Source organism: Lutjanus erythropterus, chromosome 23, assembly GCF_056507025.1.
Source record: "Lutjanus erythropterus isolate fLutEry1 chromosome 23, fLutEry1.hap2, whole genome shotgun sequence".
In the NCBI taxonomy this organism is placed as follows: Eukaryota; Metazoa; Chordata; class Actinopteri; order Lutjaniformes; family Lutjanidae; genus Lutjanus; species Lutjanus erythropterus.
The window spans coordinates 2,330,494-2,352,247 of NC_139339.1; the positions used below are offsets into that span (position 1 = coordinate 2,330,494).

The following is a 21,754-nucleotide window of genomic DNA, read 5'->3' on the forward strand; positions in this document are numbered from 1 at the left end:
AGTTCTGATAATGAATCATAATTATTGTTTTGGATACTCTGTTGGGATGTTAAAAGGATAATAATAGATATTTCCAAGAATGGAAATAATCATAATTGATGTTAATTTTTGACTAAACCTTGGAATAAATCACTTTGGAAAAAGACTAGAATCCCCGGTTTAACATTTTAGAATTTTTTTTTATTTTAATTGATTATGTATTTTTCTTTCTTATTACAGAACTACTAATCTTTAATAATGTAACTATTTACTGTAGGGGCAGTAAATATAAATAGTCATGTTTATTTTCACACCTCTCTCTCACTTTCTCTCTCTCTCTCTCTCTAACACACAAACACTGGTCTGAACTTAAAGTGAGACTCTGCTCATCACAGACACACACATATTCTAGTTCCACTGCACACATAATCTCAGTGCAATACATTTTTGACCAGATACACTAATAGAGATTTTTTTTTTAAATTAAGCAATCAGCTGTTTGCCCGGTAAGGAAGGTCCACTATTACAATAAACTAGTCCATTAAGTATGCAATGGCGCTGGAGTACATTCGCTTTGATTTTCATCTCATTTGCAGCAGGTGCTGTGTTTTGCTCAGCTCACGCAATATTTCTGTAGGTAAACATATGCATAAGCTTTGTTGGAAAGTTACAAAAAGTTTTGCTTTTGATATTTATAAATGATTGAAAAATAAAAGTAATAGCAGAAATGTTTTTGTGGAGGTTAATACAAATGAATTGTTGACCAAAATAAACATAAAATACAAGTCACAGATTGCACAGACAGGAAAATGTACAGCTAAACAAGCATGTTGCAGACTCAAAGGGAACCATTTCCTTCAGACAGCACACAAGTTACTGTTTTATAAATGGTTAAAGTCCACAGCTCACTGGCAGGAGAGACGGAGACGGCTGTGGTACATATTCTCACGGTTCTGGTAAGTTCTGGTTTTGTGCGCAGCTTATTTGGCTTTAGATTAAGGTCACTTTAATGTCTGTCTTCAGTGACGTGTCTTGGATTAAGGGAATTGCTGCACCAAAACCAAACATGAACAGCGTGCAGGAGGAAGCCTCCTCCATGTGTCAGACAGGGAAGCGTCATGCTGGGTGGGTCTTCAGGGACAAGGATAATGTGGGGATTTGATGAATTTTGTATTAATTTTTTTCAAAAGTAACTTGATATACTATTTCTGGTGGCTCCAGGCTGTTTTCAAGAGATATTTCCTAAAACTCTTTTGTCCAGAGAAGCTGTTTTAGATCAGTAAATTGCTCCTTCTATTATATACTTCAGTTTTTTTCTGTTTTTCTCTTTCATTTCAGCTGCTTTGGTCCTACCCAGGTCTACTCTCTGAATCCTCGTCGACATGGCATTTCTCTCTGTGTTTCTTAAAGATTTTAAGACACCTGTCTTGATTGCGGCTGTTGGTGTTGTTGTTGTTGTGCCCCTTTCTTCGTATGTGTATGTGAAACGTAAGTCAGAGCATTTTAGTGATCTAAAAGATTAATTACTAAAAAAGGAGTTAGGGTTAAAGTTCAGTTGTTGTAAATAATTTTGAAATGAATTAAATGAATCAAATTCTGTTTATAGTGCTTTTGTACTTAAATGTTTTGTTTAATGTTGCCCCTGTTTTTGACAGACATTAAAACAAAAACAGAGCTGGAGGAAACGAAGGCACAGAAACAGAAGACAGAGGAAGAACTGAGAGATGCACTGATGAAACTGAAAGACCAGGAGAAGAAAATTTCAGGTGAGTCAGAGTCCAGCAAACTGACCAAAGATCTGTCTATTGGAGGTAAAGATTTAAGTGAGAGCTGTTTAAAGTTTTGCAGTATATCAGATTACATCATTTAAATGTGTGACTGTACACAATAAAAATATAGTGCATGTTGAATTTTGCTTTCATGTCATCAAGTTCTTAAAATGTGCTTAAAATGGTTTACACTATATTTGTGAACAACATGCTTCAACTTTGCTTTTATTGTTGATAGATATGGAGAAGAAATTCAGACAACATGCGGCGTCACTGAAGGAAAAAAAGGAGGAACTTGAGAACCAGAGAGTCCAATTCAAATCACAGATTGAAAAGGTGGAGCGAGAGAAGGAGGAGAACAAGAGGAACCTTTTGTCAGTAGAGACGAACATAACCAGGAGTGAGAGAGAAAAGACAGATGAAAGACCAGGATTATTTATCAAGAAAGAAAATTTATTAAATGTCAAATGGAGCCTAGACGAGAAAAAGACAGAACTGGAAAAACTTGTACAGCATGTGGAGCAGATACAGCAGATAATAGATACCATACTCAGTATAGTAAATGAATACAAGTAAGTGTGTGACCTCAAGGATCCAATTATTTGGAATCTACAGGAGTTCTGACTTAAATTAAACTATTAAATGTAAAAACCTGATCCTATTTCTGATCCTGAATAATCAGAGAATTTGCAGACATTAACGATACATTGGGCCCTATCTTACACTGACCTAAAGCGCAAGTGGTTAACATGACGGGAAATGGATTTAATTTACTCAAGGTGTGTTCACATCTACCTTTGCTGTTTTGTGCCAGGGGTGCAGGGGTGTCCTGTCCTGTCCCGCTCCCTGAGCCAGCAGCACACAGTGAGATACACCTATCAGCTGTGCCCACATACCTGGATTAATTCACAAGCAAGTTTAGGCCAAACAACAATAAACCAATCAGATTATTATGATAATAATTCCTCATTCCTTATTAGTGAGAATAATTTTACACACCCACACACACACACACACGTGCACACTGTTGTGCTGTGAAGATGCGTGTGTGTGCAATTAACTTTAATAGTTAAACTTTGTTTCTGATAGAAAATATGTTCAAGGGACACTTAACTAATCCAAACTCCTGTGTGAGGAAAAGACTGAACGTAACTGAAGGTGTTTTGTGATTGTGGAGACGTGTGTGTGTGTGTGTGTGTGGCCAAATACACCAGGTGTATTTGTCTTGTCTTACTCCAACATGCTGAGCACAAGATGCCAAATGCCCCTGGCCACGCCTTTGTTCTGCACTCAGCCTTGGCAGCGCAACCATGTCTCTTAAGGATTACATACAGTATGTACAGCACAGACATTTTAAAGGAAATGTAATGATCATTACTACTGTCTGTTGATTTATTGCAACTGATTAAATGTTCATGGGCAATGTTTACTGTCAATAAACCTTTTTTTCACCAGTATCTGTTCTTGACATATTGATTAACACGGCACATGAAATCAGCCAGGGAAAAATATCTTATTTAAGCATATTGAAAATGTCAATTATTATTTCAAGCACAACATGGAAGGTGACTGACTTTTTCAATACTTAACCAAACCTTAAGAAACATGAGGCACAGGATGGAGACCCTGGTCTGCGGTGTCAAATCCTGTGCCTCATCCAAACAAATATAATATAAAATAGTCTATAATGACAAATCATTTCCAGTTCTTTACATTTTTTTTTGTCACACATTAAATAAAAATGAAACTGTTTTTTAATGTTGTGATACACAAATTTAAACTTCAGTAAAGTATTATAATTATAACGTCATTATAATATACATTACCTTTTTTGATACCGAAAAAAGAAAAGTCTTAGGCAAACAAAACAATTTTCTCTTTTTTTATTGCTTCAGTACTTTCAACACTATCAAATTTATAATTAACAGAGATTGTATCATTTTAAACGTGGTATCAAAAAATTATTTATGTATCAATACTTTTGACAACTTTAGTTATTTTACCCAGTGATTGTTCTTTGCATATCACTGTTATGGTTTTATGTTAACCTGGATGATCATAATCAGATAATGTGGAGCAGCTGGGAGCTGAAGGCATTTTCACTTCAGGTAAACGTGGCGGTTATGGCTGCAGCTGACAGGCGGGCCAAGAAATCACAAGGTGCAGCTTATCTCATCACAGACAGTCAGGGTTAAAGTTCTTTCATGGAGGACTGCTTACTCTACTGTGATGATCGCTGAGGCACACAACAGGTATGAGATTTAAAAATTTAATTTTTATCTTTTAATCTGTAACATCATTGATGCTGTCATGAACTTTTCATTTTTGATCTATGTCTTTAGTTTCTTTGTAGTAAAAGCATTTCAGTTGCAAATCTGGATGACAGTGTTACTTATAAGCCCTTTAACCAATATAGCAACATGCAGCAAGGTGTTTTTTTTCTTTGGACAGATGTAATTGATGCAAATTATCATATTATAAAAGCTTTGCAATTCCAATTCCAGTCACAAAATACAGTTTTTATGTGTAAATGCTCGTCGCTCCATGATCTTGTACATAAGGAGTTTTTCAAACAACAGTAATAAACTGATATTTTATGACTGGATATTATAAACAGGACACAGTAGAACTTAGTTAGTTAATGTTTTATCACTTTTATTGCTGCATAAAATGTGGACTTGTATTTTGTCAATAATTACCATTGGTTTGAGGCAGCCATGTTGCAAGAGAAACGTCTACACAAATACATGCAGTTGAACACACAAAATGGACACCAGAGAGGGCGTCACGTGTTCGGCTGTGTTCCAAACAGTGGGATTTTAATTCAAACTGTATTCAATAAGACAAGATAAGAGACTATTGTTATAAATCTACAAAACCTAAATGAAGTGAGGACCTAAATACAGCAAATGGAAAACATATGGCTCGGTGTCTTTTACCCGTTGATTACAGCGTCTTCATCTGTCCTCCACATGGCTGCAGGTCCCACCAGCATTTCAGCTGATTTGGTCCTCTTTCCTTGCTTTTGTGCTTTTACCATGGACATGTAGGACAAATAGATTTAGGTGGAAGTTTTTTTTTATTGTTTTATTGTGTGCTTTTATGATCATGAGTCTGCACAGGGTCTTTTATGTTTCTGATTTCCTGCCTCCTCTGTCTGCTTTGTGCAGATTGATGCAGCATCCATCAAAAATATTTGAAAGAAAAATTAAAAATGGTTCAGATCTGGTAGACATGGCACAGCTGAGTTCAGTGGAATCAAGCTGTTAGACTACACCAACTTAGGTAGATACCAGGCATATTCATTTTTCTATTCTGTATTTAGATATTTATTTTACTTTCACAGAAAGTCATGATGCTTCACCTGAAGAAGACCCCGTCTAAATCTGGGCTCACTGCTTTCAGTTTTATGGTCTTTCATCACTCGGCTGTCCTGCTTCTTTTGACACAGTGCTGTGGAGGTAACTTACACACAAACAGAAACAACCTAATGTATGTTTAAAGTAAAAAATAAAACAATTTCAGTGAAACATCCCTGCAACATGAATTCTGTTCGTATCACAAGATTCGTATTTACTGTGGTTTTGTGCTCTGTTACTGTGTTGGTGTTATTTCCTCACTGACAACAACAATAAATATACTGTCAATGACTGAGTTAATGTAGACAGTAAATACAAGAAAGACTTCATATCTGTGATTGTGAATACTTAATACACTGATATGAATATATTTGGACAAGTCTGAGTCTGACTGCAGGATGTTTCTTTCCAGGTCAGTTTCAGGTAGTTGGTCCAGTCCAACCAGTAACTGTGATGACTGGTGAGGACGTTATTTTACCATGTCATCTGAAACCAGCTGAAGATGCTGCTGGTATGACGTTTGAGTGGGCGAGACCTGACCTGGAACCCAGGTTTGTCCACGTGTGGCATGAAGGTCAGGACCTTCATGTTAATCAGCATCCATCTTATAAAGGAAGGACGTCAGTGTCCATCAACAAACTGAAGGACGGAGACGTTTCACTGACACTGTCCAAAGTCAAACTCTCTGATAGTGGAATATACAAATGTTACTTTCCAGATTTGCACAAAGACTCTGCTGTTCAACTTGTTGTTGGTAAGCATGAAATTATTATTGTTATTATTGTAAGATAATAGTCAGGTCAGTCTCTGGTCTCCCGGTGCAGTGGTCTTAATAAAATTTTCAGAGTTTACAAGTTATTCACAGGTCAGATCATTTTCCATCACAGGGAAGTGACATTTGGTTAAGCAGTCCTCTACAGAAGCTGGACTCAAGACGAGTTCTGTATCAAGAAGAAATAAACATGATGTGGGTCTTAAACTTCTGTGCTGCTCTGCTCAACAGGGACGGTTTCCTCACCCATCATCAGTCTGTCAGGGATTGACAGATCCTCCAGTGCAGTGATTCTCCAGTGTAAATCTAAAGGCTGGTATCCAGAGCCTGAGGTGTCGTGGCTGGACGGTGAGGGACACGTCCTCTCTGCTGGACCTACAGAGACAGTCAGAGGTCCTGATGGTCTCTATACTGTCAGCAGCAGAGTGACTGTGGAGGAGAGACACAGCAACAACTTCACCTGTAGAGTCCAACAGAAGGACATCAACCAGACCAGAGAGACACAGATCCATGTTCCAGGTAGAAATAATTTATAAATGTATGATATAATCATTGTTTCATCTACAAACAGTATATGTGTAATTTAAATATTGTTTCAGATGATTTCTTCATGGTCCCGTCTGGTTCTGCTGCTTGCATCACCATCAGTGTGATTGCTTGCCTCACTTCTGTTCTTGCAGTTGTTTTTGCTGTTTGGCAAATGAGGCGAAACAAAATCAGTAAGTTACAAATGTTTTTTTTTCTTCTTTCCCCCATTATAAAATCAAAATATATCTTGACTGTACTGATATGAAAAGTTTTACAAGAAACAAAACCTTTTCCATGAAAAAACAGCACAGCATCCAACCAGTCAATGTACACTTAAAATATAACAGTTTACTCTCTATTTGCAGAAAACGACAAAACAGAAACCTCTATGACCTCACCTGAAGAAAAAAAGCAGCTCATGACAGAGAGAGAGAAAATAAAGAACCTTGAAAAGAAAATGGCAGAAATTACTGAAGAATTACAGAGGAAAGAAAAAGAACATGAAGACATGGTTGATGCACTGATGGAACAGAAGAAGGAACTGAAGAATCAGAAAGATCAACTGAATGAGCAGCAAAAGGAGGTTGAGGAACTGGTGGAGAAAAACGAGACAATGTTTAAGGCAGTGGAGAAAGACATACAAGAGAAGGATGAAAATAAAGCATTCAGGGGTACAGACGGATACATGAAGCTGAAAGAAATAATATCTAGTTACCAATGGAACCTGAGGAACAGACTTAAAGACCTTGACAAAATGATATTGAACACACAAAATCTCTTAGGCGTGACAGACCGGTTGGTTGATGGAAAAACAGAAAAGCAGAAAGCAAACCCTATCACTCAAGTTCAAGATGCTAAAGTGTAAACAGAGCAGTCAGAAAGAGATAAAATCATAGCAATTACTGCATATTATTTGTTAAGGCAAGAAGCTAATTTCAGGTTTGCATCATTCATTTTGTATTTTTCATCTATTACACCAGTGTACTATGTAATGTAATAATAGTTTCATATTGTACCTTTACTGATCAAACTAATAAACTTCTAATAAGCATAAATTTTAAATTTGCTTAATTTCCATCTTCATTCAATTGTGCATCGTTCATATTAATGTTGACTCACAAAGTTTGTTCTTCTTTCATGTTTCAAAGTCACCTTGAGTTGAACTTGAGTCTGTGTGGGTTTAAAAATTAATTAAATGTGCTGTAAAGTCATAAATGCTCCTGTGATCGGGGCCCAAGGTATCATCAGCAGGAAACCTGTGATAAACTGAGTGTGTCTGCTTCAGGTCAAACCGCTCTAACAGCATCATGTTGGTTGACCACAGTGAGTATCGGAAAGCTGCAGCAGCTCCGCTCGTAAAAAAAACTTAACACACGTGAACGGACAGAGCAGGTAGAACAATGTGGTTTAACTGTCACACTCTAATACACTTCATCTGTAAAAATACACACGGATGACCTGACTAAACCGAAGACCCCAGATACAGACTGAGGAGGACGACAAACCACACGGTTTGTGGTTCATCAAGCGCTCAGCTCAAGTTCAGCTCAAGTTCAACTCAGAGTGAAGCAATGAGGAGACGGGAAAGTTCAAAATAATATGACAACAAACACAAACAACATATTTCTATCATGTTTTGCACGTCGTTTTCAATCATTTATTGTCATTGAACATGTTCATGTTTTTGGTGAACTGAACAGATCAGTTTGCAACCAGGAACATCGATTTAAATCAGGACTCATGTCATCGACTGAAATTTCTTTGCAGCTTCTTTCATGAGGCATGAAGTGTTTGAGCTAAACTGCAGACTGGAGTCTCTGTTACAGTGAGAAACAGGCAGAAAGCAGGTGTCTTAACTCTTAACTCTTTATAATGACGTGACACTAGTGGATGCAAATGGAGATTAATTTGCATTTTCTTTTGTAAGTTTCTGTAAATTCAGTTAAAACTTGGACTGAAACTTGGTTGGTGATCATGACTGAATTTTTGCATAAAGTGCTTTTGATTATGAGAGTGGATTATTTATTATGCAGAGACAAGCAAACATGCTTTACAATTCATCTGAGCTATAGCAAAATAGATTTACATACATTTTCACATTTGTAACATTTTTACAAATTTTAAATATGAGAATATGAGAAATTTAAGACATACTAAGCTACTGTAACATCACTGATTATGACTATACAGTTCTTCCTCCCTTGCTATCTAAAATCCAGAAGTATAACTTTCAAGAGACCATCTCTTCAGTCCTTCAGCCGGGTGTCAGTGGCCTGAAAAACACACAAGACAAGACATACATAAAATTATTGGAGAGAAAACATTTGGAGATGAATTGAAGAGGAAAGAGATTCAGAGTCAGTCTCACCTGTAGTAAACAGTAGAATAGACACGTTCGTCTGGTAGACGTGGTTTGGTTCCTGATCTGATGACTCCATCTGTTTGGGAGACAAATGAACAAAACCTGTGTAATGTGAGCAGTTGTTGCTTTTCTGTTTTATGTCACTGCAAACTAAATAAAAATAGTAAGTACTTGAGTAAGAGTGTGACTGTTCCTGCCTGATGTCTACTCATATGATGAATTATTGATCTATTACACTGACAGACATCATTCTTTGAAACTCTGCTTCATCACAAAACATAGACAAAACGGCAATGTAGACAGGGAATAGTAAATAAATATGTATCCATGTAATGTATAGACAATGTAAAAACAGGTAAAAGTCAAGAAAACTTTGAAGAGGGTCATTAAAACAGTCCAGAACATCAGTGGTACCCATCTACTGTGCATCAGCACCATGAAATCTGGATTATGTTTTCTGAAAGAAGTCCCACTCTGCCCTCTGCTGTCACGCAGCCGCTGTCACTCCTCGGCTGCTAAAAACATAACCTGATGTTGCCGCTCACTTTAAACAGACAGGAAGCGAGAAGTACAGCAAAGTTTGTTGAAGTATTTATGTCTTTAAAGTTAACAGCTTGTGTTTTGCAGTGGTTATCATGAAGCAGACACGTCCAACTGCAGCTCAAACCTCAGCTGACGCTCATCACTCCTTCCTGGTGCACACATATCACTTTTTATCTTTGCAGTTTGAGTTACGCCACGGACCCCTGAAAAACAGAAAGCATCACAATAGTTAGATAACATTAATAAGTGCTTTGTCTCTTATTCTGCACAGTCACTCATTGAGGAAATCTGATATACATTTTTGCTTCAGCAGTTCACACCCCAATAAAAACAATAATCTGTCCATCTATCCTCTAATATGATTCTGTTTTCTCACCCCTGTAGTTAGATTCAATGCAGTGCTTTGAACCGTCTCCTCTTCTTGGCATCTCAGGGTGCCAATTTTTATAATCAAACTTGCTTCCGTCAACAAAATGGTATTTAGCCTGAAAGGGCAAAACACGTGAGCATTTACTGAAAATACCATAACAAAACAAAACCAACGAAAAAGACATAAAAGACGCTGCAAGACAAAAAAAAAAACAGCATTATAAAATGAAAAACAGCGTAACAAGAAAAAAAACAATGCAAAGGATGTAACAACTTAAGAACACAAAAAAGACAAAAGACAAAATGTGGCAAAAAAACATCTAACAAAACGAAAACAGATATAAGACATAACAAGACAAAAAAGAGACGGAAAAATTCTCAAAAGACAAAACAAGATGAAAAACTAACAAGACAGAAGAAACATAATAACACTTAAAAAAAAGAGTCATTGAATAATGCTGAATAAAACTGATATATGATTGGATTATTTTGTTACGAAAAGATCATGCCCTTGAAAACTGCTTACCGCTGAATAGTATCTCGTGCCACCAATCAATAAAAGAAATCACAACAAAAGACAATTGAATCTTCATTGTTATGTGTATTATTATACAATGTAATTATAAAATATACATTATTTAAAGGAGCAATATGTAGGAATTGCATCTGCAAAATTTGCATTCATCATTTATCGTATCAATAATCATAGATATGCACTTGTTGTCCTTGGTAAAAACTTGTATGTAGATATGTAAATAATTGTATATATATTTATATTTTTATCCTATTCTATTCTGCATCGGATTAATTACTTGCATTGCACGTGTGTGGAACTATAACTTTCATTATGAGAGTGTTGTATTCCTCAGCACCAAATATTCACAGTAGATTGTCATTTAACTGTATTTTTATTAATTTTGTTCCAAGATTTCATAATCGTAAAAAAAAGATTTTTGTTAAAATGGGTTTGGGGTGTTTTTTTAAATACATAAAATGAGAAGCACAGAGAAGTTTGCCAAGTATTTTATTTGTTTAAGATTAAAAGCCTGTGTTTGTTTGCAGGGGAGCAGACTGGTCCCACTGCAGCTCAAACGTAGGATGATGGTGATCACATATCCTTGGCGCAGACAAAGGTCTTCCTTCGGAGACAGTTTGCTTTAGCCCACTGGTCTGTTGCTGAAAATCAGAAAACATTAAAATCACTTGTATTAGGAGTTGGACTGAAAAACATCTTTCCAGTGTTTTATTAAACATGACATCCACATTCAGACAGATGAATTTGTGTTAGTGCACAGAGGAATCTGTCACATTTCAATGTTCTGTGGCAAAAATCATAGATTAAAGTTGACAAAACTCCAGAAGCCTGTGGATCAAGCAGGGTTGGTATACCAGATATTTTATTATCTGTGCTGGGCATAGACCTGGAGGAGACCCGAAGCGAGTCTTCAAAGAGGGCTGTAGTTTGCAGGCTGAGAGTTAATTTGCTGTTCAAACTTTCTGACACAACAGGACCCTGCTGAGAGATATCCTCATAATAATATAACTATTACAACATCTGGGTAAAAAATGCATGTATAACCAGACTCAGTGATCTTGCCACCATGGTAATGTGGTGCTGAGTTTTCATCATTCACCCTTTAGACAGACTCATGTCTTTTATTCTGACTGTTCTCCAGCTAAACGGGACGCCTAATTTTTCAATCAAAGACATTTACTACAGAAAAACCTCTGAACTACACTAACTGCACACTTTAATTACATAAACTGCCATAAACTTACAGCTTGAATTTACAAGTTAGCAAGAAAATTATGTTTATTGCAAAATACTTTATATAAGGCAAAGACACGCATGATCTAATAAACCTACAGTAAATGAGTTTTCTTTTGGCCACTGAAGGGCAGTGGAAACAAGCTGTAAACACAACACTGACATCATATCACTTTTTTTTATTTGATTTGGCAAATAAATGTAATTCAGGTGTTTCTCTTTTTTCCCTTTAACTCAGATTTGGTCTCCACCAACTTGTGCCATCATAGAGCAGCTGGCAGCAGCAGAGCTGTTTTCACTGGAAACAGGAGCCAAGAGAACGAGAGCCGTGAGACGGAACCAAAACAACAGAGTTACAGGTAAAACAAAATCAAATTAATGAACTGAAAGAGATTTTAAGGATCTGAAGGCAACTGAAGGTGCTCATTTCTTGTGTGTGACACATGATAAGTTATTTATACTGATTATAGCAGCTTTAAGGATTTCACACAAATAATTTTCAGCATTTTTATGTTGAGTGTCCACCACAGTTTGAGGTTCAGTCGTAGGTTCCAGTCTCTTGTCCTTTTCTTCGTTTGCACGCAATGTTGAGTGTCGTTAGAAACGTGCCGAAAACTACAGAGACTATGATCCAGAGAAAACCAGGTGAGACCTCGACATCATCAGCTGAAATCATACAACACAAAATATTAAAATAAAAATACAGTATACATCTGAATGGTGTTAATTTATTAAGGAATTTCTAAAACAAATACCTGTAAAGCAGATCTGTGTCAGTACAAAGTACTGTGGTTAACTTCTGTTTAGTCTCCACACACAAAAAAAGACGAGTAACAGAATAATCAGGATGCAAACAGCCAAAGAAACAGTCAAACCAACTGTGACAGCAGAAGAACTGGTATCTGAAATGATAAAACACAGAATAACATATCAAACTAGATTCCAGGTATCTGAAACTAAAACACTGATGATATTTAAAAAATGATTATTTCTACCTGTAACACAGATCTGTGTCTCTCTGATCTGGTTGATGTCCTTCTGTTGGACTCTACAGGTGAATTTGTTGCTGTGTCTCTCCTCCACAGTCACTCTGCTGCTAACAGTATAGAGACCATCAGGACCTCTGACTGTCTCTGTAGGTCCAGCAGAGAGGACGTGTCCCTCACCGTCCAGCCACGACACCTCAGGCTCTGGATACCAGCCTTCAGACTCACACTGGAGAACCAGACCACTGCTGGTTGTGTTGATACCCACAATGAAAGGTGAGGAAACGGCACCTGAAAATGGTGGAAATGGAGTTTTCTGATGCATGTGTATGTACCACAGTACTTCTTTAAACCTTGAAACTTTCAGTTCCAGTTCTCTTATGAAAAAAAAAAAAAGACTGACGGTGGCAGCGATACACGCAAGCAAACATGCAAAAGGTGTACTGACTGACGTCGCGTACATGTTTTTGATCTCGAGAGAAACCAAAGCAACCAAAGGCAGCCCATGTGAGCACTGCTAAGCTCTCGACCCGACATCTACTTACCAACTACAAGGTCAATATAAGAGAGACCCAGTGATGGAATGAAGCATTGATATCTCCCCTCATCAGAGAGTTTGACTCTGGAGAGCTTCAGTGAAATGTCTCCATGTTTCAGGTCATCAGTGAGCAGTGATGTTCTCCCTCTGTGGGACGGATGTTTTTTGTTCTCCAGTTCCCCGCCGTCACGCCACACGTAAACAAATCTGGGGTCCAGGTCAGGTCTCGTCCACTCTACAGTCATACCTGAAGCGTCCACCTCAGGTTCCAGGTAGCATGGTAGAATGATGTCATCACCTAGTGTCGCCACTATTGGCTGAGATGGACCAATCACCCTGGACTCACCTGAGGAACAAACAGACCTACATGTTTATTCTTGTAAAAAGTTTTTTTTTTATCTCTACTCAGTTGGTTGGCTCATGAGAGTAGTGTCAGCTGAGTTGATTAACAGAGCTGCTGCTGGTTTCATAATTACACTCTCTCATTGAGCTGACCATCAGCTGACACAACACAAACAAAGAGGAACTCTGCAGGGGCTGACCCGCTGGACATGTGCTGCTGGACACAGATACATGTCACTTGTTTATTATGTTGTTGTATTTTGAGCAGAGGTCTTACAGTAAACTGTCTGTTCGAGGACTGAACCTGAGTGTTGGTTCAGTAGGGTTGGGTACCACTCACACTCAACACCTCTCTCTAACCAAATAGGTCCAAACTTCTCAAATTCAACTTTGTTTTTTATTTGGAATATTTTGTTATTTATTTAGAGCTTTTGACAAACCACACAAAATAAAATCCCTCCATCTCCTGTCTCAAACCTGCCCTGTTGTTGTTGACATTAGCACCGCTGTGCTTGAATACCGCAATATTTCCCCATTAACATGCTGCAATTCATGAATATCGGTTTCATACTAAGGTTTTGGACATAATAATAAATTAGTAGACACTATTTAAGCATTGGTAAGTAGTCTCAGACGCAGCCAGTGGCTGAGTGTTGGCTAACGCTAGTAAAGACGCTAAGTCAACCAAGACAGTTGTCACAGTAAAGAGCTCATTTATCTCCAAGAACAATTTATCCGACGAGCTAATTAATCACCTGAGGATGTTGATGAAGTTGTCGATGCCTCAGTTAAAGTTTTGAGGGGTTAGTTTAGACACTGGCTGTTTGTGAGACATGTTGCCCTCGCCAGCTTTGACTTTGACTTAATGTAAATTGGTCCTCAGTAGCGCCGACGTAATTTGGTTGGTACCCCTTAAAAGTACCTCGCAACTCGAAGTTTCAGCAATAAAGCCAAAAATGATACGAAGCTGCTGACTTAGCAGAAACGCACCTGAAAGTCTGTGACTGTGTGAGTGACGACTAGTCTAACATTAAATATGTATTACCTGAATCTATTAGAAGGAGGAAGATGATAATGTTAGGGCAAAGCAAAGCCTTAAAGTCCCTGCAGCCCAGTTCATCAGTCAGGTGATTCATCCTGGAGTTATGGGAAATTTAAAAAATAATTAGACATACAGTAATATCTACAGCCAACACAAACGCTGACACTAAAGCTGCGGCAGGGTGGTGGTTAGTTAGTGGTTTCTTTATGCTGCTACTGACTGCACCTTACATTTCACTATGTACACTACGAATAACAAACAAGCTGTAAAGAGTTCACTGAATTGTTTGTCTGTAATTTACTGGTTATAACGCTTTGTGAAGTCAGAAAGGTCCATTAAATGTTAACAAATTCACCAAATACCAGCATCAAAGATGTCACCAGTTAACTGAATTTGCTGTTCTGGAATGAGCTCTCATATCTGACACCTTCAAAATTCTAATAAACTACATTTCTTATCTTGGTGAATCTAAATTATACATTTATTCATCAAATAGTCTTGATTATTATCCAAAAGAAAATATGCAATACACCAAGTTCCAAAACATTCACCCAACAGTAACCCTAAACTAGTCAACATTTTAATTTCCAGCCTTTTTATTGTTCAGTTTTCAGTCAGAGATGTGAACATCCTGTCTGTTATTCCACACCCTACTTTTTGCCACCCTACATAAAGGCACAGTACGTAATATATTAACACTGAGTGTTGGCACTGAGCGTGCTTTGTGGACTGAATCAAGCTGAATCGTCCTTTTCTTAATGAGAATGTTGCTCTGTTTTAATCATGACATCTCAGACATAATATGAAAATGTGACTCCCTACCTGAGAAGAAGGTAAGCTGGATCAGTGCCGTCCTTACATACCTCTTCTCTTCAACCGTATGCTTCAAGTCCTTTGGGAACCAAAATTGTACATTCAGTCAGAGGAGATCAGCTAATTTCACTTCCTCATTCAGGAAGTGATGTACATTTCAGGTCAAAGTTCTTCTTCTTATTATTATTAATTATTATCCCCCCATGAAATTTTAAGGTTTTTTTCAAAATTTTTCCCAAGTGTTTTTTAACAGAGCAGGGGATTTTTGATATTTGAAGACAATAACAGAATTATTTCAGAAAAAAACACAGATGCTCAAAGTTTGTCAAATCAAGTTCAAACTGAAGGTTATATTCATTACACATGGTATAAAAACTTCAGCAAGGGTTTGAGCTGAGAAAGGCATCATGCCAAAAAAAAAATAAATCAGTTTAGACCTGAGAAAAATAATTGTTGATGCTCACAAAGCAGGAGGAGGATATGGAAAGGCATCACAGGGGGATAATAATTTTGACCCTGGTAGTTTTTGTTTTTTCTGAAATAATTTTGTTTTTGTGTGCAAAGTAAAATAATGTAAGCATCCAAAATAAAACTGTGATGTTTAGAAAAGCTGTGTTAAAAATTAGTTGTGTCAAGATCATTTTCATTCTGATAATAAAATCATGTTGATTGTCTGTCAAACTAAAATAAGCTCCACCTAAACACTTGTCACTTGTCGCAAGTTAACAGAGGTACATTTCCTGTTTTAACTCTCACTTTTTATTTATTTTGACAGAGATATTGCTGAGAGTCCAGAAGACCCTTTTCACTTTAGAGAAGGGAACAAAGAACAAACTAAAATCGGTTCTGTTTTTTTGGAAGGCCACCTTTTTCACCATTTGTCAAATTGTTGTGTAGCGCCTGTGTGATGCGCCTGCACACCTGTATGTTTGTGTGTGAGACAGTGCTGATCAGTTGTGTGCAGGTGAATTGATGCACATTTTCCCATAAGCCTCCTCCTCGTGTGGTTAAACGAGTTGTGTTTTTTGGGCAGCTTTATAAATCACACATCTGATGAAGAAAGTGGGCAGATTCCAACAGATCAAATATTTTATTTAAGCTGTTGCATTAAAACCAACTTTTTAGCTGTTACACAACTTCACATGTTAAAATCCATGTAAATCACTGAGAGAATGAAAACGCAGATTACCTGTTACTGCATCTGCATTTGTTCTGTGGGGGTTTACATCTCTAAGGAATCACAGACCGTTACCACCGTTATCATCGTAAACTGCATAAATGCAGTGCAAGAATGGAAAACTTGGTCAACTTAAACCTTGACAGGATAATTCCTTTTGTTTCAGGCTCCTGCATTAACCTGTCAGGGTTTATTTTGCCATAATGACCCGCTCACTGTACATTATCTTATACACAGTCATCATCATCAGCAGATAACCTGTCAGAGTTGTTCATCTTCTGCTACATGACTGATCATATCTAAATATCCAGTGGTGTGACGTTAGACTAAAATACTATATGTTTATAGAGAAAAATAATAATTATAATATTGATAAAAATCTGAACCCAATAAATGAATTTATTAAAATGATCACAATAAAAACACATATTTATTATAAATTACATATACAATCAAACAATTCCAATTCAAATTATCTGTTTGTGTGCATTTGGGGTAATAAAAAAACTGAATAAAATGATTACACAATGGAAAACATTTTAAACTCTAATTCTAATTTCATATCTTATATTCATACAGATTAAATTACCCATTAAAACTGATTAATTTAAATCACAGTGTGTGACGGAGGGGGAGATTTTCACTCTTCGACTGAAAAGACCTCCTGTACTCGTCCGTCTGTGTAAAACAGCCTCAGTTTTTTCGCCACTGCAGTGACCGCAGGCTGTTTGAACGTCGCGGTCCACACGCTCGTACCGATGACTCGTGGGATGTCACTGGTGTCCAGCAGCTCAATGTGGTTTTCATCCACTCTCACTCCCATTACATCTATGTTCACCAGGCCAGAGAATAGCTGTAGAGAATAAAGACGTGATTTAGTCATGACTGCATGAACTACTGAGTAGTAAAATATCAGTGCTGAAGGGGGAATTAGTACGAAACAAGATGTCATGGACTCGCCTGGATCTCAGTATTCATGGTGCTGTGTAAGGCCATGCCGTAGGGGGAAATATTTTTTGCCCACATGTGTGAGATTTTAATTGGCATGCCCACCTCCAGCCTGGTAAGGTTGGCGTCGCGCCACAGCATAACTTTCATTTCTGTTTCTGCCTGTAATAATAAGAAAAGAGTTTACTTACTACCAAAATGTGATCGAGACGCACGCATTTATATTTCACTACATTAATATGATTATTTTAGTATGTATGATTTTTACAAAAAACAATCAACAAGTTAAAAGAAATAAGAATTTAGCTTCATACATGAAAGGAACATAATTTTAATAAATTCCCTACCTCTTTCAGAAACAGTGAGCGGACTGGATAAGGTAACTCCTGCCGAGGAAAAATTTCCTTGATGGGATCCAGCTAAAAAAAGACAAGAAGAAAAATTGCATGCAGTAAGACGCTTCTGAATAATAATAAAAAGTTTCTTCAGTAGTGAGTTATCACATGATTAATGTATTTTAAAATAGAAATACTTTTTAATATCCAACATAATGGCACTAGATGACACTCAGTTTGTGGTGCTCATCCAGCACCAGACGTCTCTACGGCCGACATCTCCAAAACTCTGCACCTCACACCAAAACTGTCTAGATGGATAAACAGCACTACAGGTAAGAGGAAGAACATGTACTTTTGATTATGGCATGCACTGTCCCTTTAAAGCCAAGGTGAGTTTGGATAAAGACTATGTAGAGAGACTTTTAATTGTAATGTAGAATTTGAGTGTGGTGTGTAAATCTCCAGAAACTTACATGTGTAACTGATCCCTCTACTGACACCAGGCGTTCACTGGGTTCTGATATAGTGGAAAGGGACACTAGTGGCGACGGTGGCCTGATGAGATTCTTGGCGTCCTCCTCCACCTCCTCAGGCACGGTAAGAGGCGCACACATATAAATTTTTGTGTGCTTTGTGCACAGTATGCTCCGGCCACTGCCGAGTTTGGCCATCGTGTAGTGTTTGAATCTATAAGTCTCTCCCTCTTCAACCTGCCGGGCGAGTTCTTTGAAAAGGATGAATTTATACGCCATTTGTCCATCTGACACGGCCGCGACAGTGTTTATGTGAGCATAGCCGGGCCTGGCCTCATCTGGGGAAATGTTCCAGTGCTGGACCCTGCGTGTCTCCTTCATGGAAATGATCTTTAATCTGATGGATGGAGTCTGTGGAGATGGTTCTGACAGTTTGAACTTTTTGTTTGGTCGAAACATTCTGTAACAACAGAAGAACAAATGGTTTTATAAAGCAATCCAGCATTAATTTAGACACACAATAACATGTGTATATATACGTGTAAGATCTGAAGTAAAATGTACAAATTAACTGGTTAACTTGTAGTGACATCTGGTGGCCAAAATGCAGATTGCAAACATGTGAATTTCCCCCCACATATTGGTTTAGTGTGGTAGGAGACAGTGGTTGGCTGGATACATATTTATTCCCAAAATCTCACTTACGGGTCAGAGGTTAGAGGGCGAGGAGGAGGGAGACAAAGAGGAAGAAGGGGGCGGAGACAGGGGGCAAAGAGGCCGAGGTTATGGTGCAGCCAGGGCCAGGTGAGAGAGAGGTGCCTGGTGGGCGAGCGGAGCAGCAGCTTCATTGGAGGATGAAGATGAGCGACGATTCAAAGGTGTCCAAAGGAATCTGATGAATGTATTTAGAAAATCTGTCATATTTCTATGCGGTCTGAGTGAAATTAATAATCCTGAACCAACACAAAGTTGTATTTACAGTTGTCTGTAATTTAATGAGTAATTTAATTTAATGAGTAAACTGTAGGAACATGCTCGGTCCATTATTTATTATTCAGAGTTAGATTGAATTGTAAATTCAATTAATAAAAGATGATACACCCACTGTATTTTCTGCAAGTATATACATATAAATATGTACTTTGCTGCAGTGTCGAGTTTGAAGTTGTGTTAAAATAATACAAACAAAATAAAAACAAGCTGTAAAAAAGAAAGAAGACAAACAGGATCCTCAACGGCACATTAACATCAAATAATGAACATAAATAATATTGTTCATGGTCAATAGGGGTAAGGGGAAGTTTTGGTCGAGCAAAATCAGCATCAAGACGTACAGTCCTTCAGCTGTATGAGGCATCAGTCAGTGTGACAGTTAATTTTGCCACCGACTAAGCATGGTGAATACAGTTTGATTCATGTGTTTTGATTTACGCCAGCGATCATTAATATTCAGTCAAAGGTCCAGCTGATCCAGTCCAGTAACATTCATTTCAAACCAAACAATTACAACGTTAAATACGCACAAAGCGCACAAACCAACCAGAAAATGTTCACACCTCTGCTTATATGTCAAAATAAACAAGAACGTAAAAATGATTTGATGACAAACAGCAAACACAATCTACACCTCGTGCTTCCTTTCCCAATGCATACGAGTGTATTTGTACTGAAACTAAAGCTGCAAACCTTTGGTTAGTCAGTGGTTTATTTATGCTGATACTGACTCTGCTGTGTCTGTTGTTCTGCTTTCCCCCCATCTAGAGACGTCACCGACTGTCTCGTGAATCTCGTGTTTTTCAGATTGCATCCATTTTGAAGATTTCACTGAATTGTTGATCAATTCTTTGTTGATTATAATGTTCTGAAAGTAATTTACATCCTATTTGCGGACATCTGACCACTATGAAGTCAGAGAGGTCGATTAAATGGTTTTAATTTGAGTAAAACCTGAGAGAAAATTATTAAAAACTCCTGTCTGTTTCACCAAAAGCCAGCATCAAAGATGTCACCAATTAGCTGGATTACTGTTCTGGAATTTGAAACCTTCACAATTCTGATGAAATACTTTTTTATCTTGGTGAACCTAAATTATACATATTTAATGGGAGATCAATTAAACCTGGGTTTTTGAGGTTCCAACAAATTCACCCAACAGTAACCCTGAACTAGTCAACCCAGCATTTTAATTTCCAGCCTTTTTATTCTTCAGTCATCGGTCAGAGATGTGAACGTCTCGCCTATATGCCACCTCCACCTTTATGTAGGATGGCAAAAAGTAGCAGTACTCAATACATTAACCCTGAGCGTTGGGGCTGAGCATTCACTGCAGACTGGCAAATCATCCTCTTCTTAATGAGAACATAACAGTTTTTAAATTATTACAGGTCATACATAATATATACCATGCAAATTTGAGTTCCTACCTGAGAAGAAGGTAAGCTGAGCCAGTGCTGTCTTTATGTTCTGGTAATGACTTTCTGTGCACAACTAAGTCTTTTTTAGAAGCAGATCTGTAGGTGTTTTCCACAGATAAATTCACTTATTAATCATTTTCTCTGTGGTTACTTATTGTTCTGCAAAGCAATATTCACTCTGAAACTCACGTGATGTCGTGTGTGTGTGTTCATGTGTAAAGATATCACATGTAAAGTCATACTCCCTCTGTTTGTGTTGGTAGAGGCGTCCCAATTTCAATGTTAAATCAAAAATCAAAACCAATTCACTTGTGCCAAATTTTGATACCTAGGTGCACATTTGGGCGAGAGAGTATCTCAGAGTATAGAGAAAAGGGGAAAGAGAGAGTGTGGTCTGAGCGAACAGCAGCAGCTTCCTGAAGTCACAGAGCAGAGCGAGTCGGTCAAAGTGAACAGAAAGCAGCTGCAAGTGTGGTTAGACTCGACACAGACGACACAGTGTTTGTAATGTGAAGTGACGCTGGTGAGCGCAACACGTCCAACAAACTATCTAGGAGCTAAAAAGTTCACAATTTCTCATAGTCTGACCCCCACAGCAGCTGCAGCTAACGTTAGCATGTCTGCAACCAGCATCCTAACAGTGTAAACTTAAAGAGAGGCATCAACAACTTCATCGACATCTTCAGGTGATCAATCAAAAAAGAAAGATGACTGGTTTCTCTGTATGAACAATGTAGTGGATGATTTCGGAAAATTCAGAGAAAAAAAAAACACGATAATCAAAGGAATGAAATCCTGGCATTAAAAAAGGTAGCTATGAGGAAAGAGAAGAATAAAAAGCCTTTATTATATTTTTATTGAATCATTTAAAATGCCAACATGTTTCGAATGCTACAGGTCTTCATCGGGGCTTTAGAAAGCCAAACAGAGGTTTAGCCACATCTGTATAGTAGCACCAGCCAATGGGAGGTGATCACATGACCCAGATAAAGATAATAAGTGAAACTATTGAGAAGCAAACACCACACAGAAAAAATAGAGAAAAAAAAATCACAAATAAAGGATAAGTATGGGATAATGTACACTGAGTAGATCAGTATTGCGAAATAAACCCCAGCAGGGTGATGCAGGTCAACTAAACACTGTAAGGTCTGTTATTTATGTATAACAGACTGTTGCTATGGGCACAGTTCTGATAACAGACTTCAGAGGAGCAATAAAATCATTTTTAAAT

At 37.7% G+C, this 21,754-nt stretch overlaps 3 protein-coding genes and 2 long non-coding RNA genes across 7 annotated transcripts; 3 read left to right on the plus strand and 2 right to left on the minus strand.

The window, feature by feature from the left end:
* Positions 1 to 838: 838 nt before the first annotated feature.
* On the plus strand, positions 839 to 2,545 carry LOC146305290 (uncharacterized). The gene is made up of 4 exons (XR_014769138.1): positions 839 to 935; positions 1,318 to 1,467; positions 1,635 to 1,745; positions 1,987 to 2,545. It is a non-coding gene; the product is annotated as an uncharacterized LOC146305290 (long non-coding RNA).
* A 1,377-nt stretch (positions 2,546 to 3,922) lies between these two features.
* On the plus strand, positions 3,923 to 7,454 carry LOC146305291 (butyrophilin subfamily 3 member A2-like). 2 transcript variants are annotated; one of them, XM_084712797.1, is made up of 6 exons: positions 3,923 to 4,000; positions 5,095 to 5,209; positions 5,520 to 5,861; positions 6,111 to 6,398; positions 6,479 to 6,598; positions 6,773 to 7,454. In XM_084712797.1, the coding sequence occupies exons 2-6, from the start codon at positions 5,101 to 5,103 to the stop codon at positions 7,270 to 7,272; spliced, it is 1,359 nt and encodes a 452-aa protein (XP_084568923.1). In that variant the 5' UTR covers positions 3,923 to 4,000; positions 5,095 to 5,100; the 3' UTR covers positions 7,273 to 7,454. The 2 variants fall into 2 exon arrangements, with proteins under 2 accessions (XP_084568923.1, XP_084568924.1); XM_084712798.1 differs by lacking the exon at positions 3,923 to 4,000 and having other exon boundaries at positions 5,112 to 5,160.
* A 2,862-nt stretch (positions 7,455 to 10,316) lies between these two features.
* LOC146305292 (butyrophilin subfamily 1 member A1-like) lies at positions 10,317 to 15,788 on the minus strand. Of its 2 annotated transcripts, none has more exons than XM_084712875.1 (6): positions 15,180 to 15,788; positions 14,361 to 14,452; positions 12,981 to 13,319; positions 12,445 to 12,726; positions 12,205 to 12,351; positions 10,317 to 10,857 (listed from the first exon to the last, which is right to left on the minus strand). In XM_084712875.1, the coding sequence occupies exons 2-5, from the start codon at positions 14,449 to 14,451 to the stop codon at positions 12,242 to 12,244; spliced, it is 822 nt and encodes a 273-aa protein (XP_084569001.1). In that variant the 5' UTR covers position 14,452; positions 15,180 to 15,788; the 3' UTR covers positions 10,317 to 10,857; positions 12,205 to 12,241. The 2 variants fall into 2 exon arrangements, with proteins under 2 accessions (XP_084569001.1, XP_084569000.1); XM_084712874.1 differs by having other exon boundaries at positions 10,317 to 12,115.
* LOC146305293 (uncharacterized) lies at positions 12,591 to 13,232 on the plus strand. The gene is made up of 3 exons (XR_014769144.1): positions 12,591 to 12,711; positions 12,803 to 12,990; positions 13,093 to 13,232. It is a non-coding gene; the product is annotated as an uncharacterized LOC146305293 (long non-coding RNA).
* A 532-nt stretch (positions 15,789 to 16,320) lies between the features above and the next one.
* Positions 16,321 to 18,999, minus strand: LOC146305294 (uncharacterized). The gene is made up of 5 exons (XM_084712832.1): positions 18,812 to 18,999; positions 18,107 to 18,566; positions 17,643 to 17,714; positions 17,308 to 17,457; positions 16,321 to 17,200 (listed from the first exon to the last, which is right to left on the minus strand). The coding sequence occupies exons 1-5, from the start codon at positions 18,952 to 18,954 to the stop codon at positions 16,988 to 16,990; spliced, it is 1,038 nt and encodes a 345-aa protein (XP_084568958.1). The 5' UTR covers positions 18,955 to 18,999; the 3' UTR covers positions 16,321 to 16,987.
* Between the last annotated feature and the right edge of the window lie 2,755 nt (positions 19,000 to 21,754).